The sequence below is a fragment of the Ixodes scapularis genome, unplaced genomic scaffold (assembly GCF_016920785.2).
Source record: "Ixodes scapularis isolate PalLabHiFi unplaced genomic scaffold, ASM1692078v2 PGA_scaffold11__112_contigs__length_91849675, whole genome shotgun sequence".
Classification (NCBI taxonomy): Eukaryota; Metazoa; Arthropoda; class Arachnida; order Ixodida; family Ixodidae; genus Ixodes; species Ixodes scapularis.
The window spans coordinates 53101302-53118644 of NW_024609837.1; the positions used below are offsets into that span (position 1 = coordinate 53101302).

Genomic DNA, 17343 nt, shown 5'->3' on the forward strand with positions numbered 1-17343 from the left:
CCGCTTCGACTTCCCGCACGGTGATAGGCACCTCTAGGCTATCGCACACCTGCTGTTCTAGCTGGGGCATCAAAAACAGAAATTCCTCCTCGAACCCGTCGTCTACTGACGCGATACGCCCAAACAGATTTCGATAATGGTCCACAAAAGCCCTTTCAATAAGCGTCTTGTCACGAGTCACCGTAGTTCCGTAACAGATTTCCCTGATATCGTTACGTTGCGCATACCTATCTCGTCGCTTAGTGCGCGCTTCGTCGGAGCTTCACCCATCCACAGCTTGTCGCTTCGCGCCCTTACTATCGCTCCTCTGTATTTCTCGACATCGATCAGTTCTAGTTTGCTTTTACATTATTTTATTTCGCGCATGAATTCACTGGGATTCACGCTTTCTAGTGTTACAAAACAGTTTAACTAACGCCGTAAAACATCCTCTTCTGTCTTTTTCTGATAGTTAAGTGCGGTGCTTCTCTCGATTGCCAGCCGTCTTTACTTCTTCTTTAAAAAGATACAAACGCACAGCCCACAGTGTATGATCGTTAGTGTATAAATCTTTAAAACGTTTGCTCACACTTGCTCTAAAATGCTGATCTTTAAGAATACTACTGTTGAGCTTCCATAGTGCCCAGACTCATTTTGGTGATTTTGCCTTATTGCTAAGAGTAAACATGACTAACGCATGATCACTGAAAGACACGTGCTTAACAAAGTAATCGCTACAAAGAGGTAAAAGGTCGAGCGAGACGTATACCCTATCCAATCTCGCATGACTCCGGCCTTGAAAATGCGTAAACTGTACATTTCTCTGATTCATACAGGCCGCGACATACTCTAAGAAATGCCCCGAAACAAGGTCATCCAGAGAAAAGGAACTTGAGTCTCGAACAGGAGCATGACTCGGTCAATATTGGGAACTACAAACGCAGTTAAAATCAAAAAGAAAAATATGTACTCGCTCGCAATCGAGATACACTTTCAGACTTTCCAAAACAAATCTTAACGGTCACCTTCGCGGTTCGGCGCGTAGACACAGAAAACGCGCCAATCAGCGTTAGAAAAAAAAAGTCGAAATAAACAAATCGACCGGAATCTAAAATGCACCTACATGTATTTTTATTCTGAACATAAAGGGGGAAATTAGTAATGCTCGGCGTGTAGCCGCACTCTTGTTACTACGTGGTTTTTGAGCTGAAATGGAGTATTGTCGTTAATTAGGAGAAATAATGTATCTGGACTGGCTCGTTAGTGTTAGTGAATGATTAAAAATACATCAGTAACATTTCATCTCGAACATAAAAAAAAATGCAGGGAGTTCGAGCTTGCAGTAAAAACGTATTTATTAGAAATATTTAAAGAGTGTCACGGACGTAAGAACCCCGTGCAACCAAAACCCCTGCAATCGAAGTGCCCCGGGCTATTGTGAGACTCGTTTTTAGCAGTAATCGGGAACTGGAGCTTCGGTAGTTGTTGTAGTTGTCGCTGGAGGTTCTTCTGGAGACGGAGGTTCTTCTGGAGGCGGAGGTCCTGGTGGAAGCGGGGGTCCAGGCGGAGGCGGTGTTGGTGGGATCACTTCCGGAACGTCTGGCTCTCCGGGACGAGTGGGCGGTATTTCTGGCGGGACTGGCGGTTCGGGGCCACTCGGGGGTGCGGGTGGTTGAGCTGAAATAGTTCAGTCTTATGAGAATGAAATGAGAAGGCGTTCGGGAGGACTCCTCTTTCTGGCACGACTAAACCGCGGCGTAAAAATTAACTGGTACGTCTAACGTAGGGAGCGGAAGATGAAATTCATCTAAAACAACAAAATGGGCTCGAAAAACGGAAAGTCTTAATTTTGTTTATTATTATGGTAATTACAAATTTAAAATAATCTAAATTTTAACAGATTAAAAAAAAAAAATCTCAGTGTGTGTTCAATTGTGTTTACGTCTCATGCTGGTTGATTCGTTCTTCGGCATTCTCATTGGTTAATGTCGCTATCTGATTGCCTGAATAGCGATAATACGATTTTCTGAAGTCGCCACCCCCTACATTTATTAAGTTGTCTGTGACCACAAAAAGGGTAGTTTGAGGATTTAGTAACCGTCTTCTTCTTCATTAAAAAATAGTCTCCCAGATGGGTTGTTAAAGGGACGCGAAAACGAAATTGAAGCGCCTATTTATTTGCCTAAATATGACCTATTGAATTCAAAGACCTCGGAAACACCTGTCGTTAGTTGGAGAATTCGGAAAAAAAATATTTTAAAAGGAATAAAACGAGTTACAAATTGCACCTAACGGATGAACCTGAAGCTTGGTCGGAGTGCCCTGTCGTCAATGGACCCGTGACAGCAGCGCTGCGCCGCGGCAGTACGTCGTACTTTTGTATACGAATAAAGACGTTACACGGGCGCTAGAGATTGACGTATAAGGCTACTGTTGAGTAGGCCAAGCTGGATTACGTCGGCAAGCTTCGTAGAGCCGTTCCCGTGTTGACGAAGTGGATGGCCAAACGGCCGTCCCCTTCGAAAAAAAAAAAAAAAGTCTGCTTCGTTGAACTGGTTAAATGATCACAATCATTCTGTGCGTTTACCCTCTAAGGAATGACTCCGCGTCTTTTTACTCGCGAAACACTTAAAGAGCCAATCTCTGCGATCTAGGAAATCAGCTCAGAGAATTATGAGGCGGAACATGCGTTTAGACCTAAAATGAATTGCTTCGGATTGAGAAATCGGATTGAGAAATCCCGTGGTCGTGACGTGCTTGAGCACCAGATGCAATGGCCCCAAGCTTCCACCGTGCTTTTAAGCACACAATAAAACTTGTCATTCTCAAGTGATCATAAGTGCCGTCGTGACACTCATTGGGCACGAACGCGAATCCAAATAATAGTTGACGCATTGATTGTTGACGAGCGTATACGTCCGAGTGACGCAGGGCTCGCGTCAAATGCGTGAACTGGGTTCGGCTGACGTGTTTGGACAACGCGGATGCATTACAATGAAAAAGCGGAGAGCTTTCGAAAGAAAGAAGGCAGGCTTCTAACTTTCTACTCTCGTGTAACAGTTCTCTTTTGGGTCACTATCGGACATGCGATTAGAAAAACCCCAATTTAAATTTATTTATCACGCCCAAAATTAATTTTATGGTCCCTTTGAAGGGACCGGAGCCGAAGCGCCGATTTTCGACAATCTTCAATTTGGCTGGAAATTCGCAGATTGCACTAATAGCCCTTTCTCAACTGATATTTTTTTTTATAAAAATAGTTTGTTTTTCTGTGAGTTATTGATTTTTCAAATTACGCCGGCCACGAGAGTTCTGGAGGCGACATTCTACTGGCAAAAATGAAAAATCCTTACTTTCAATACCCGTATACGTCACCGGCGGGAAGGCGGAGAAGCGACCCGGGAAGGAAAGGACAGTCAGGAAAAAAAACGTCCAGAAGCAAAAGTGTACCACATCTTTTATGTCGAGTAAAGTCACTTCACCGCACATAAAAAGAAACTTTATTAAAGATGCTTTCGTAATTCGCATCGACAGCATCATATCGACTGATCACAAAAAAAATTAAGATAAATACCTTTCTCGAGCCCTGAAGAATGTGGGAACAATGCCCATTCTATTGTTAATGTTTATTTCAAACCGAAGCTTGTCGTTTAATTCGCCAATGACTATGTTTTGCGAAATCCCTTGGTGTAATTAGCATGCATGTAGGCGCTCCTTTGAGCTATATCATGCTTTCGAAATGCAGAAAGTTTTGAGGATGTGCTTCTGAGCTTCCGTTTTGAAGAAGTGCTTCTGTGTTTCCGTGAGAGGATCTTTTAATTTTATTTGGCTATTGCCACACTTGTGGGGCTGGCCTCGGCTCCGGCGAGACTTCGCAGATTCGTATTTGTTGACATGCAAATTTATGACTCTATTTTTGTTTTCTACTGACAAGATGTATATGGCAGTGTTCACGGTCGAAACTGGATCGAAAATCTAATAGCTTAAAACATGAGACAACTAATGTTTACTCGTCAGAATCCAGAATATAATAAGAACATAATTTGTTTTCGAAAGAACGTTTTTCAGTTTGCAGAGGGAAAGCAAAGGCAAACTTTGTTCATTCAAATGCACTTAAAAGTTTTTAGTTTGAGCTAAGTTTGAATTTATTGTTAATCTCAAGGTGATTAAAATACATTAAGTAAGCCGCATTTAGAAACTTGCCGAACTTTCCCAAAACATAAAAGGGACACAGTTGAACACTAAATTCACCTTAAAACTTTTTTTTGAACTTCGTTATGCACAATAATTTTTTGAGTGTCACAAAAGAATCCTGGTGCAGTATCTTGAAAAGTAACGATGTAACGAGTGTCAATAATGCGATTCCAGACAGGTGACAAAAAGGAAATCGTGTCCCTTTCATGATTTTTGGCAAAGTTTTGAAAGTTTTTAAGTGAAATATGGCTAAAATATTAGAATGTCCTTGACATCACCGGAAAGCTCAATCATCTTTTTTTAATACAAATTTATTATGATAGGTTCACAATATATTAAGCAAATAACTTGAAAAAAAAATCCCTCAAATTTGTCGTTTGCATTTCTTTTGTGTTTCAAGAATGCTCCCAAAAGATTATTTTTTGGTTAAAATTAAAAATTCGACTTCAAAACCGTGCTTGAATTGAGATAAAAACACACATATACGACAGATACATTCACAGGAACAAATACAGGTTTATTTTTTTTCTTTAGCTTGTCTCTGATCGCAATATTGTTTGACCTAGTATAATGATCATGGCAAGTCAAAATTGACTCGGTGCAATCTGACGTGTCAGTTACCCCCCTGGAGCTCTAGAAACGTCAAACTTCGCATTGGAGTAAAAGTTAGCACAGCGCCAATTGGGCTTTGGTGATAAAAGCTCTGCATCATCCTGCAAGCGTCCAATAGGTGCGCTCCGCAAACCTCGGCCCCAACTTCGTGTTTTAAGACTCCATGGGGCCTGTGGTCATATCGAAAAGGTGTAGCGACGGTTTTTTTTGCGTTGTGCATTAGAAAGTGCTATGACTTGTGTCGTGAAGGTAGATAGGTTATGATTACTCCAGCACAAAATATACTTAAACAAACGAAAATAAATCTTCCAAAATATGCTGAAGGGTGGATTATAATTTATATCAAATAGACAGAAATAAAGATATTTCGGTGGCCAAATGTTTAAGTTCAAATCTATACTACAATGATCTCATCAATTAAGCATCATGTGCAAAAATAAATGGTTGACTCACGTGGAATAGGGGGGTTTGGGTAGTCGTCATCAGTATTCTTGCACTTCCTAAATATAATTATATAAGAAACAATATTCAATACATATAGGTCTTAACAAAATGTATAACAGGCTTTTTGAAAAAAAAAAAGTCAAATTTTAAAAGAAAAGTTAAAAAAACTCTGAGCGAGTGTGTTCTGTTCGTTTTTTTATGACATCGTTTGTTCTTTATTAAATAAAAAAATTGTACTGGTGCGCACAAAAGCTATGTATATACAATATATCCCACCCGCCATTAACCCGCGACATATGTAACATTCTGTCTGAACGACGTACGACATCCCAAGAACGATGATAAAATTATTTACGCATGGATACGGAACGTTTAGATAATGCACTCCCAGTGTGTCCGGATAATTTGGACTTTACCGAGCTAAGGCAGCTATTCAGCTTGCTTTGATCACTTAAAGGGATACTTCGACAAAATTTGAAATATTCCTGTCGTGTTCAGAAATAGGCTGAATATGATCCATAATATCCTTAAATGAAAATCGCACGTTTCTATTTTGAGCCTGATGGCTGTACTTTTTGTTATAAACGGCCCACTCGGGCAAGCGGTCGGAGAACAGCCAGCGGAGAGCACATGACATCCGGCGCAATCGTGGCGTAGTTTGTCTCGAGATGAGCAAAGCTGCGGCGAGGCTGACGTTGTCAGGTTGCCCTAGCCCTTCCAGCCACCGAAGCGGACGAAGCACGCCAGCGCTCGGGCCACCACAACTAACCGCAAAGATGTTTTTGTGTGAATTTTGTGTGATGGGTTAATCTTCTATAACTTTGTAGAGAGAGAACGCACAAAAGAGAGCTCCGTTGAGTGGGGAGTTCCTCCCTTGCCTCTTCTCTAGTGCTGGGCATAGAGCTGACGGTCTGACGTACGGTTCAAAGCATGTATAGTTCTAGGCAAGACAGTTAACATCAGTACCTGTCAAGGTTCCTAGACGGGCATTACAAACGAGGCTTTAGCAACATTCACCAGGTGCTCCTTGCTAATTGTTCAATTTGTTTTAAAATTCCCTTGCGTGTCTTTATTATCAAGATATTGGTGTGTCCGATGTGGTACTGCTCCTTTGAACACATATAGACAAAAAAATAAGCGCCGAAATTTCGTTGTAGTATCCCTTTAAAGTACGTTGATACCTTCTAGAATTTTTTAAGTAATATTTATGAGATCAGGAGCACGTAGAAAAGGTTATACTGTTTACATTCTGACATCAGACATCAGAACATCGACTAAAGCTGTTGCAGGTGTCACCTTTTTGGCTTTACCCAATTGTGAATGGTTAAAGATGTTGCTGCACCTATGCACGTATCGTCACACAACAGTCAACGTACAGCTCGTGCTACAGTCATTTTGGAAAATAATCATAAATATACAGTGCTTTTCTTGGGCGTTAGATATTTGTTTTAAAAGAGCAGTGAAAGCTACACTAATCTGGTGTGTTCAGGTGAGTTATACGCCAAGGGGGACATAATCTAGGGAGGAATCGTCATGACAAGTGAAAAGATAAACTAAAAAGTGTTAATACATTTTTTATTTAGTGAAAATAAAAAGGTGATTCGAAGTAGAAACTTGTAGCGCCTCATAGAGCCTCTAAATTAGTTATTATAGAGATATTTGGATCACGTGTGTCCCATAAAGCGGCAGTGTTCAGATACAAAAGTCAAAGAAGGAGGGTTTACGAACGTAAACTGCCGACTTCGGAACCCGAAGTCGCGGCCTCGTGCTTATGAGTTCACACGCCACCCCCTCCCCCCTTCCACCATGTAACGCGTACCGTCAAACTGGTCTTATGACAGGTAGTGTGCCTGCAATCACGATTCTCACGTTGACAGGTTGGTAACTGTGTCTGTTTTGTGAATGCTCCGGTGGATGTTAAAAATTTGCAATGCCCCTGTCCTAGAGTGAAAGGGCAGACCCGCATGGCAATGACCCATGAGAAAGAGAAGTTTCCACGTTGGAAAAGTGGAAACATTTAGGAAAAGTGGAAGACTTTCTCGCCACCTTCGAAAAGTGATGACGCCGTGGGATGGGTCGCAGATACGAACCGCTTGAGGACACCTCATCATGCCTGTCGGAAGCTGCAGTGCTCGCGTCGAAATTGACGGCGAGACGTGCCCTGTGAAGTTCGTTGTTCTACAAGACTGTTCCATAGACATCCTTATGGGCATGTACTTTCCGTGTGAATACGGCGCCGTCATCGACATTGGAGGGAACAGATAGACTTTGCGGACACCTTTTCGGCCTCCAAAGAAACCCCAAACAACGTCAGTCGCAGTCCGAGTAGCTGCCGAGCCCGTAAACCTGCCGTCGCAATCACGTGTTGTTGTACCCGTCGTAACCGATGCAGCTACCTGCGGCGAAGGTTTTCTCTAAGGCAACATTCAATTGCTCCCGAGGAGACGTCGCAAGAGGAGTAGCTGAACTTCAGGATGGGCTTATACCATGGTCCTCGTGACGAACTTTCGAGAAGAAACGCACCACGTCATGAATGGTGCCTCTGTCAGCCACGTGAAGGAATTCCATAACTCCGCCGAAATCGCCGCGATTACTGAAGAGTCCCCGACACTTCAGCAAGACAGTACGTCACCAGCGCAGCTCGATATCGACCCCTAGCTTCCAGGCCCCAAAACAACCGCAGCTGATTAACCTCCTCGCAAAATACAGAGACTGCTTTGCGACGTAGTCGAAGGTGCGCCAAACCACCGTTGCGAAGCACCGCACAGTTACGGAGGGCGACACGCTCCCTGTGCATCCATCGCTGTACAAAGTTTCCGTAAGAGAAAGTTAGGTAATCCAGGAGCAAGTTCAAAGGATGCTGAACGACGATACAATCCAGCCTTCAAGCAGTGTGTGGGCCTTTCCAGTCGTACTGGTTAAAAAGAAGGATGGAACGCTTAGGTTCTGCGTGGACTACCAGCAGCTAGCTGCAGTGACAACGAAAGACGTGGATCCACTCTCTCGCATCGACGACACGCTAGACTAACTGCGCCACTCTAGATACTTTTGAAGATAGAGTAGGCAGGCGAGCTCGTTGATGTTACACATTTTTGAAAAAAAAAAAAAAAAAAAAAAACCGGAGACGACGGACGAAAAAGGGAACAACATACAAAACGTCTCAAACGCAGCTATTAATCTTTATTAGCACAGTCGTTTATGTGTTGTTCCTTTTTTCGTCCGTTGTCTCCGGCTTTTCAAAAATGTCAATACTTTTCATCGGTGTACCTGAAGAGCGGCTACTGGCAGATTGAAGTCGACGAACGCGACCGAGAGAAGACACCCTTCGTCACGCCCTAGCGTTGCGAAAACGCGGGTGATAATACCACCGCGACTATTGTTCACGTTTTCGCAGCGCCAGCGGTGGGCCTGTGTCACCAATGACAAGTTTAGGACACCACCGTATTTCTTGCGCGCTCAAAATCTTTTTAAAATTTACTGATTTAGTGTATTTCGATCACGCTCGATAAGTATCTTATTAAATAAATACGTTCATTTTTACAAGTTTAGTTAATTATAAAACATATCGTGACGATTCGCCCTCTTTATTACGTTCCCCTGGCCCTATAGCTCACCCGAAAATACCGCATTAGCGTAGCTTCACGGCTATTTGAAAAACTTTGTGCGAAGCATCCTGCATTTTATAAATTTAATTTTTTTTGTCACGGTTTTTCTCAAGTATTCAAACTGACGTACGCAGCGTATTTCCGCAGGTTCCTCTTCTCGTGCTTTTTTTAATACTTGTGAATTTCAGCCCCCAGACAAGCCTTGTTCAATACATTTTAATGTTCATCTCTCTCTCTCTCTCTCTTTAACAAGAATGTATCATGGAAAATATATTTTCATATTTTTTTTTAAAGATTACGAACTGACGATACTTTTATTTGGATAACACTAATTTCAAATATGATAAGTGATTTTCCTGAAATCACTGCCTAAATGGAATCGTGGCACTACTAAATCACTAGCCGAGAAAAGTAATGTATTACATTACTCATTGTAGCAAAAAGTAATGTAATCAGTAATTTCATTACAGTAGTGTCATTACTGCAACTTTTAATTTTTTTTTTTTGAACAGGGCTGCAGTGTAATGAAAAGCAACCTCAAAGGTAAGTTGAAAATTCGATAAGAAAGTGCTGCACCAGATCCCCAAAAGAGGACACCTGCCTTATCCTCCAAATGCCCAAAAATTGTGCCACACTTCTTTAAAATATTGATCGATTTGGTTAAAATAAATTAAATATGTACAGGTATATTTTTAGTTGTTTTCTTGTTTGATGCGAAAGGAAATCATATGCATAACTTACAAATCCACCACTATCATCGGATTTAGAATAGTACAGGGTGCCACAAAAGAAAATTCACAGGTTTTTTTTTTTTTTTTACCGAAAAATAAACTAGGCATCGCCGAACGCTCATTCTCCATCAAAAAGGTAGCGCTAGAGGTCACAACCAGCCAAAGTTGCAGCCCGATCCGACACCTTATTCAGAAGTTATAAGTGATTTTCTGAAAAGTTAAATGGGAAAATGGCGGCTGACGGAGTTTTTGAATACATGGGGCTCTATGGACGCCAAAAATCGAAAACGGGCGAAAATGGGCTCCATTTTCCCATTGAACTGTTCAGACAATCACTTATAACTTTTGAATAAGGTATCGGATCGGGCTGAAACTTTGGCATCTGGTTGTGACCTCTAGCGCTACCTTTGGGTGGAGAATGAGCGTTCGGCGGTGCCTAGTTTATTTTTGCGGTAAAAAAAAATATCTGTATTTTTTTTGTGACACCATGTATATCCAGAAATGACATAATATGGCGTAATATAGGTTGAGCTTCATGAACATGCCACACGTAACAAAAATGTCATGTCAGTGTATTAGCTACGTTGCACGTGGTAGATGATGAAAACCGTTAATATATCAATCGTTTTAATTTTAGTGATGATGATTTACGTACCTTAACTGTTCCTTCACTTCGTCATGCCTATCTGATGGAATGTTATACACATTGTCACCTAAACCTGAGCTTATGCTGAAATATGAACAGTGCATATCTGTATTATACAAAGAAAACACTACATTTCTTATAAAACTGAATAAGAAGTAAGAATGTATAGCACATAACTTTTTTACAATTGACTTAAAAGTCGTGGCTTAGGATTTGTCGCAAGAAACTACGGCAGCCACCAAAGTGCGTGAGTGAAACACGCGCGTCTGTCGTCGACGACACGAATTGCACCTTTGTGAAATTTTGTCGATCTTTGAAGAGGGCGAGTCTCCAACATTTTGCAAGATCTGCTTCGGAGAAGTGTATGAACAGTGGTAAAACGAAATAATAAAAAAAAGAGAGAGCAGGTGCACAATCGCGGGCGATATGGCAAAGCCCAAGCGAGCACGTGGCTTAAAAAGCCTGCCGCGCTGTGTACTAGAAGAAAGCTCGGTCATTATGGAGGCTTCAGTGGCTGTTCACTTTCTGTAAAAACACTCCCAGCTTGACCAGTCATTTGTGAGCTCATGCTAGTTTCGCCGAACATAGAGGCGATCCGCAACGAATGGTCAAATGAAGCATGGTTGAATCGACACGGTCGGCAGGTTGAGTGATACATTTTTGGCCGTTTGATAATTAAATCCCAAGATAAATGACAATAAAACGGTTTTTAATTTATTTCACCGAGCATTACAACTATTGATGTTGACTCAGCAATCGATTGCCGACCAAGTGGGGAATAACGCCAAAAGTCAAACAGCCGCTGGAATTCCACTCTTCCACACAATATACCCGTTTCGAAAGTCACGTGCCGATTATTAGAAAGTCGGAACCACTGCAAAATGGCGGAACAACTGCAAGTCAAGTCATTCCATGAGATTGTGAACGTCAGAGCGCGGCCAACGCTAGGGATTCGACGAGCAAGTCAAACAGTGTTGAAAGTGCAACGTCACTGCGCTCGTCACATTTCTCCGTGGGTGTGTTTTTGCCTTATAATCCAATCCAACGCACAAAGTGTGCCGTGACGTCGCTGGTTCAGTGCGACATTGTACAGGGATTTTACCGCTGCCAACAGGGGGCAGTCTTTCGAAAGTGGTCTATAGCCTCGATGATAGCTCAAATTTCTACGGTTGGATAACGCTGGTGGTCTTGGGAGCCACGCGCTCGCCTAAGCTTTTTCATATCTACCGTGCACTGTACAAATAAATCACATAATTCATAACTGGCGATACCAGTTATGAATAGCATTGTCTCGTTACCAATTCGTTCGCGCCTTCTGGTTGCTAAAGCGTAGGCACTCCCTGTCCTCTAATGCTGGCGACAGTGAACCTATAGTCTTTTCGTCGCAATCCGTTAAACAGTGAAAAACAAACACAAGAAATTCACGCACACTACAAATAAGCAATCGATCAACGTTAAAACGCCTTTTCTGCACAAATTTTAGTCTTCAGAATTCATATTTTGTCGTCCTGGTTAGAGGTTTGAGTAATCGAATCGTTTTCTATAGTATAGGCTCAATGGATCTAAGTCAGATGACACAAATAGTAAAAATGCCCTATGAATGCGACTCTAAGAATTTATTAAAACAAACTAGGCTACGTGTTGGAATAGGTTTTTCAAAGAAATAAAAGACTATTATTATTATAAAAAAAAAAACTAGATTTTTTTTCATAACATCTACACGTGACTATATTCTGGGTCGTGACTCGCGAGAAATAACGTAATTACAAGTTTTTGCAAGGCCAACTTGACACTCGAAAGGTTGGCACAGACAATTTGGAAAATCTCGAAAGGTTGGCACAGACAATTTGGAAAATGCTAGGACTGGCTAGATTTTACTCGTTCAATGATATATTATTCATAAAAAAATACGGAAAGTAACGACAAAAGTAACGTCGTTACTTTTATCGTTACCTGAGAAAAAGTAATAGAACTACAGTTACAAGTTACATTTTTAAAAATTAACTGGTTACAGTTACAAGTTACCAAAAAAAGTAACGAAACTACAGTAACGCGTTACTAGTAACGCATTACTACCCAAGACTGCTATCACCTGTGCACTTGCTCATCACTTTATGGTTAGATGCGGCGCCACAGGCGTCCAAAGTAGGGGCTACTTGCCTTTCTGCGGCGCCGCAGCACTATTATTACTACCACTGCTATTATTCAGACATTTTTAATATCTGAATGAAAATAATTTTGCTCTACATTTGTTCAAAAAGTTTGCTGGTGATAAGGATTGAAACAGTCGGTAGAAGTAGCACCTTTAATAATTTTGGCTAATGGGTTAAGCAAATTACGCAACGCACAGCGCAAAAACCAGGGAGGACATAAAAAAGAGTGAGCAAATAAATGGCGCTTGTTTTCTGTTTTTGTGCCTGTCTATTTCGCTATTTGTAATTTAATGTGCGGTATAACTTACATAAAACTAACGCGAGATAAGAAACGTGCATTTATTTATTATTTTATTTTATGTTCTAATATACAGCGAAGGTCTTAAAATGATGTACATAGGGTAAATTGCAATAGTGAAAGAAAACTTAAATTCTGCAAAGTATGAGTCATAAAATCCGCTACCCTGAGTTGTATACGGGTAACGGGACTAGTTTGAATAATTATATTCACAAAAAAAAAAAAGGTTAGATACTCGTATAACTCTCCGATAATACACACATAAGTAGATTGAAATTAGGGACAATGAATTAATCTATGAACTTATGTTTATCAGGTGTGAGACAGCGTATATGACATGATATCGGTTTGTACAGACACCATAAAGCATTGTGTTGCTCCTAATAAAAATATTACGTCCGATTAAAATATTTGGCCGCCTTTATGAGGTTTTGTAACGTGAAGCAGGAAAGGAGACGCTATGCCCAAGAGTTTAACCACGTGATATTGCCTCAACCCTTGAGACAGCATCTTGTATTTGTTTATTAGGCATTTGTTAATTGGGGATTTGTTTATAGCAAAAAAAAATACAAATAGGTCATCAAGTGCAATGTTCAAAATTTATTCAAACTGTCATTCAAATCTCAATATCATCATACAAGCTAGAAAGGCAATTTAAAATTATTATTATGAATGATTCTCACCTGTTCAGGATAAGACTGAGCAGTGTGTAAGATGCGTATCCCGATTGATCTGAAGCGTAAGCTAGCAATATTGCTAAGCTTTCCTTACAGAGAGTGTGGTCTCCGTGATAACCTGAAATATGGCGTTTAAGTCAATGCATGCTTTGGTAAGTTATTTTTAAAACGATAATTTAAATACAATTATGACTACGTCGCCATTAAGGTAGTCACTTACTATAATATAATTACTAGCCCACAAACACAAAATGTAATTTACTTACAAATGTAATTTTTTGTAAGAAATTGATACAATTACTCCGGCATGATGAAAAATAGCGCGCAAAAGAGGACCACAGGCGAAGAAACACCTAGAACACACAAGCGCGGACTCGCCACTGGTATTTATGAGCGGAAGAGGAAAACTGCGTTCATACTAAAAGAATAAGAGGGCGAATTGCAATACATTCACGATTCACCCCATGAATATTGACATGAATGTGCGTTGTTTTTCATCATGTCGTCTCAATACCAACTGGCTCAACTCACTCCATTGGCACAATTATTTTACATCTAAGTATTGAACAGCTAGCCGTATTCAATGAGGTTAATATTATAGCATTTTCGCGCTGAAAGGCACTTCTATATTTTTTTCTAAAAAATTTTCACAAAACATTTTGCATTTGTCACACTATATTGTTTTATTGCACCAATTTGTTTTTATTATAATATGGGATCCGAGTTCTCGGTACAATACAAATGAATTATTTGAATATTGTGCGACCGCTGCAGCGCCACCAGCAATTGTCAGCGTTATTTTTATCATGACGTTCAAAGTAAAAGTAATATATCAGGTGAGCATATAGCTACTAAAATAACTTATGGGAGGCTTAAATTTTTGATTATGCTAAAATGACCGAGAGGATTGACAAGATGCATTGTGCCCATCGTAATCAAAATATTATGGTTCTTTCTTTAACTCCTCACAGTGGAAACCCCTCCTGCTTTATCTGGGGCATCTTTTGTACTCCTTTCAAGTGCAGAGGCTTTGAAAGTTTGCTCAAACGTCCGTCCAAAGTCGGCGCCCTAGAGCAGTATTGACACGTTCGAAGTAACTTAATTTTGCAGAAGGGCAATAAGACAGACAGTACATTTTTGCCTGCCGGTAAGTCTAGAGAAGAATCCTCCAGCGTGACCAAATCACAAAACAAGCTATGGTAATTGTTATTCAAAATTTGCAGTGACTAGGCTAAAAGTAGACTATTTGCAACTACAAATTATATTTACCAAAAGCAATAAATTACAATTAGATATTAGTATAGCGTAATTGAATTACTGTGATATATTTACTACTCAAATAAGAGTTAATGAAAGAGATATTTCATCACATAGCCTCTAAGTAAAGTTTTAAAATACTTTGTTAAGAAACCTTATAGTCCAGGATATCATGTCACACCTAAGTTGGTCGTTTACACTACGTTCGAAGGAAGACCCGCACAAACCAAATATTTGTTATTGTCTTCCAAAAAGCTGCGGTCGTTATGCCAAGAAAAGCTACTCAATTCCTTGCAATGAAAATAAAACGTATTGTTTTAAATGTTTGTACTGACCTGAAGACACTCTTATTTATCTGGTCAATTTGTGATTTTCAGGTATTTTTGAACATATATAGCCCCTTAGTTTTATTGCGGTCTAAACCAAATAAATGAATAATACCCTGCGTAATGATATTGGCTTTCACTAGCTTAGGTTTCCATAATTTTACAGGCGCGTTTTTATGTTGTGCGCTAACTTAAAGGAAAACACACACACATACACACATTTTGTTCACATTGCCACGCGCGTCTCCGAGCAAGCGCGCCCGAAGCCGAATGATTATCGTGCTTGGCCCCCACGCGAAGGGACGAGGTTTGATGCCTAGGAGCGGACGCACCATTTGTTATTTCTGTAAATGTCGCGTTCTGGTGAATTCGAGAACCCTGTTGCTTATTCAATGTCCGAGCGTTCTACGCACCGAACCTTCTACGCCGATTGTTCCAGAAGCCCATGCGTGTACAAGGAATTCGGCGTGGCGAGCCGAAGTCAGTCTCGCCCCAGCGCTCGATCCTGCTGTTCCGCCGACATCGACGACTGCGACGTTAATTTTCTATTTTTGTTAGGGGCACAAGTTCGTCCCCAAAAAGTATTTAATTTCTCAAATTATCTGCCGCCTCATCATTATCACTTGTGACATTTTGGTGGAGGTGCGGTGTAACGCATGTTCGTGCAGCGTACCCTTCCGAAGGCCCACAGTGCAACTTCGACCCCAAGATCATGAAGACCCAACGAAGAGAAAACCGAGACCCGATCAAGTCGCCATACTCAAGGCCAGGGTGTAAGATAGACAGGTGGGGAAACGGCCCATAGAAGCCTACCGCAGCGCCGTGACCGGATTGTGTACTCGTCTGCTTGCGGGTACCCCCGATTTGCGACAGATGGCGCTGCGGCGAGAAGAAAAAAATCGGAATCGGATTTGCATGGAATTTTATGGGAGAGTGCGCAAAATAAACCGAGAACACTACAGTTCTTCATTGAAAATCCACGAGAAACCATCTCCGTCAGTTTAGCCGGTCGCCACCGGTCGCCCACCCGGAGTGAGAGTTCGCGGCGCTCCACATAGTTGGCGCCACAGAAAAAGAGAAACCCGAGGGGGACACAATCCGGTCGCTCATTTGGCTCTCGTTTCGCCACCTGTCTATCTTACACCCTGCTCAAGGCCTACCCCGGAATTCGACCTTTTGCCACCGAAGACCAAGCAGCCAATGAGGCCGACGATGGACAACCAGTCGTCGCAGACCCCTGCCTCCGCCACCGTCGTATATCTACCCGTCGCACCCTGGACTCAGACACCTTTCCACCGGGATGGCCACGGGGACATAGAGGATGGGCGGCAACACTATGAACGTGTAGCCCGCCACAATAATTGACGACTGAGCAGTGCCTCCGGAACCTCGACTTTTTGCTTGAAGGCACTGAAACGCACTGGTTTGTAAACCACGAAGCCTCCTTCACTGTAAAAGAACTTGTTGTTGAGCTAGTTGGTGTTGACTGTATTGAACCATGGTTAAAAGCGCTAAAAAAGACGTACACAAGATAGAAGAGAAGTACTTCCATCTTCCTTTCTCAATACAGTTGTGAGTAGCGCCCGTGTTTTTCTTCTATCTTGTGTACGTCTTTCTTTAGCGCTTTTAACCATGGTTCAATACAGACTCCTTCACTGCATGGGAGTCCTGCGCCGCCGAATTGAATCGGACGTTCATTAACCACCACCGTCGGCAGCGAGCGGAGGATCTTCTTCAAAAAAAACGGTGCAAAGCCCCAACGAAAGCGTCAGCACCTTTGTTGAAACTGTTTTGCGCCTGAGGGCCCGAGCCGATCCGGATGTTAACGAGAAGAAAAAAAAAAAAAAAACTTCGCAGCTTTCACGCGAGGCGTGAAGAGCGAAATTTTCGGAATTCTAGTACGCAATCACCTCGGCGATTGTCAATGGTTTTGCAAGTAAAGTCATCAATATCGAGCGAGCACTGACGGTTCGTGCAAGCCATTATCACCGACTCCCAGGCGCGCCAGATACTCTAACCATCGCATCTTCCCGACTGGACCTGACCACCGCCGGTGTCAAGAGGCTTTGGGAAATCGGCTGCCATATCGTCCGGGAAAAACTCCACAAGATCCAACCCGCCCCTGATCGCCCGTCCTCACTGTCACCCGCCGAGGTCATCCGAGAGGAGGTTAACCGAACCTTCTAGTCTGACGCTCCTCTCATATCGTCCGGGAAAAACTCCTCAAGATCCAAACCGCCCCTAATCGCCCGTCCTCACTGTCACCCGCCGAGGTCGTCCGAGAGGAGGTTCACCGAGTCTTCTAGTCTGACGCTCCTCTCACAGTCCCAGCAGCGGAGGAGCCCGCTCTTCGCTACGCCGCAATGGCCCGACAGCCACCACCAACGCAATGGTCCATGCATAGTGGCCGCCGCCCGACTT

At 42.1% G+C, this 17343-nt stretch overlaps 1 protein-coding gene across 1 annotated transcript in view; it reads right to left on the reverse strand.

Annotated features, from left to right (window-relative positions):
- Positions 1-1364: 1364 nt before the first annotated feature.
- The window catches only part of LOC120839974 (vacuolar-sorting protein BRO1-like), a 46236-nt gene continuing 30257 nt past the window's right edge, over positions 1365-17343 (reverse strand). The window contains exons 6-9 of the mRNA XM_040210394.1: positions 13346-13457; positions 10221-10295; positions 5239-5285; positions 1365-1656 (exon numbers count right to left, since the gene is read on the reverse strand). Coding sequence (XP_040066328.1) covers positions 1430-1656; positions 5239-5285; positions 10221-10295; positions 13346-13457 — 461 coding nt within the window. The 3' untranslated portion in view covers positions 1365-1429. The remainder of the gene's footprint in view (positions 1657-5238; positions 5286-10220; positions 10296-13345; positions 13458-17343) is intronic.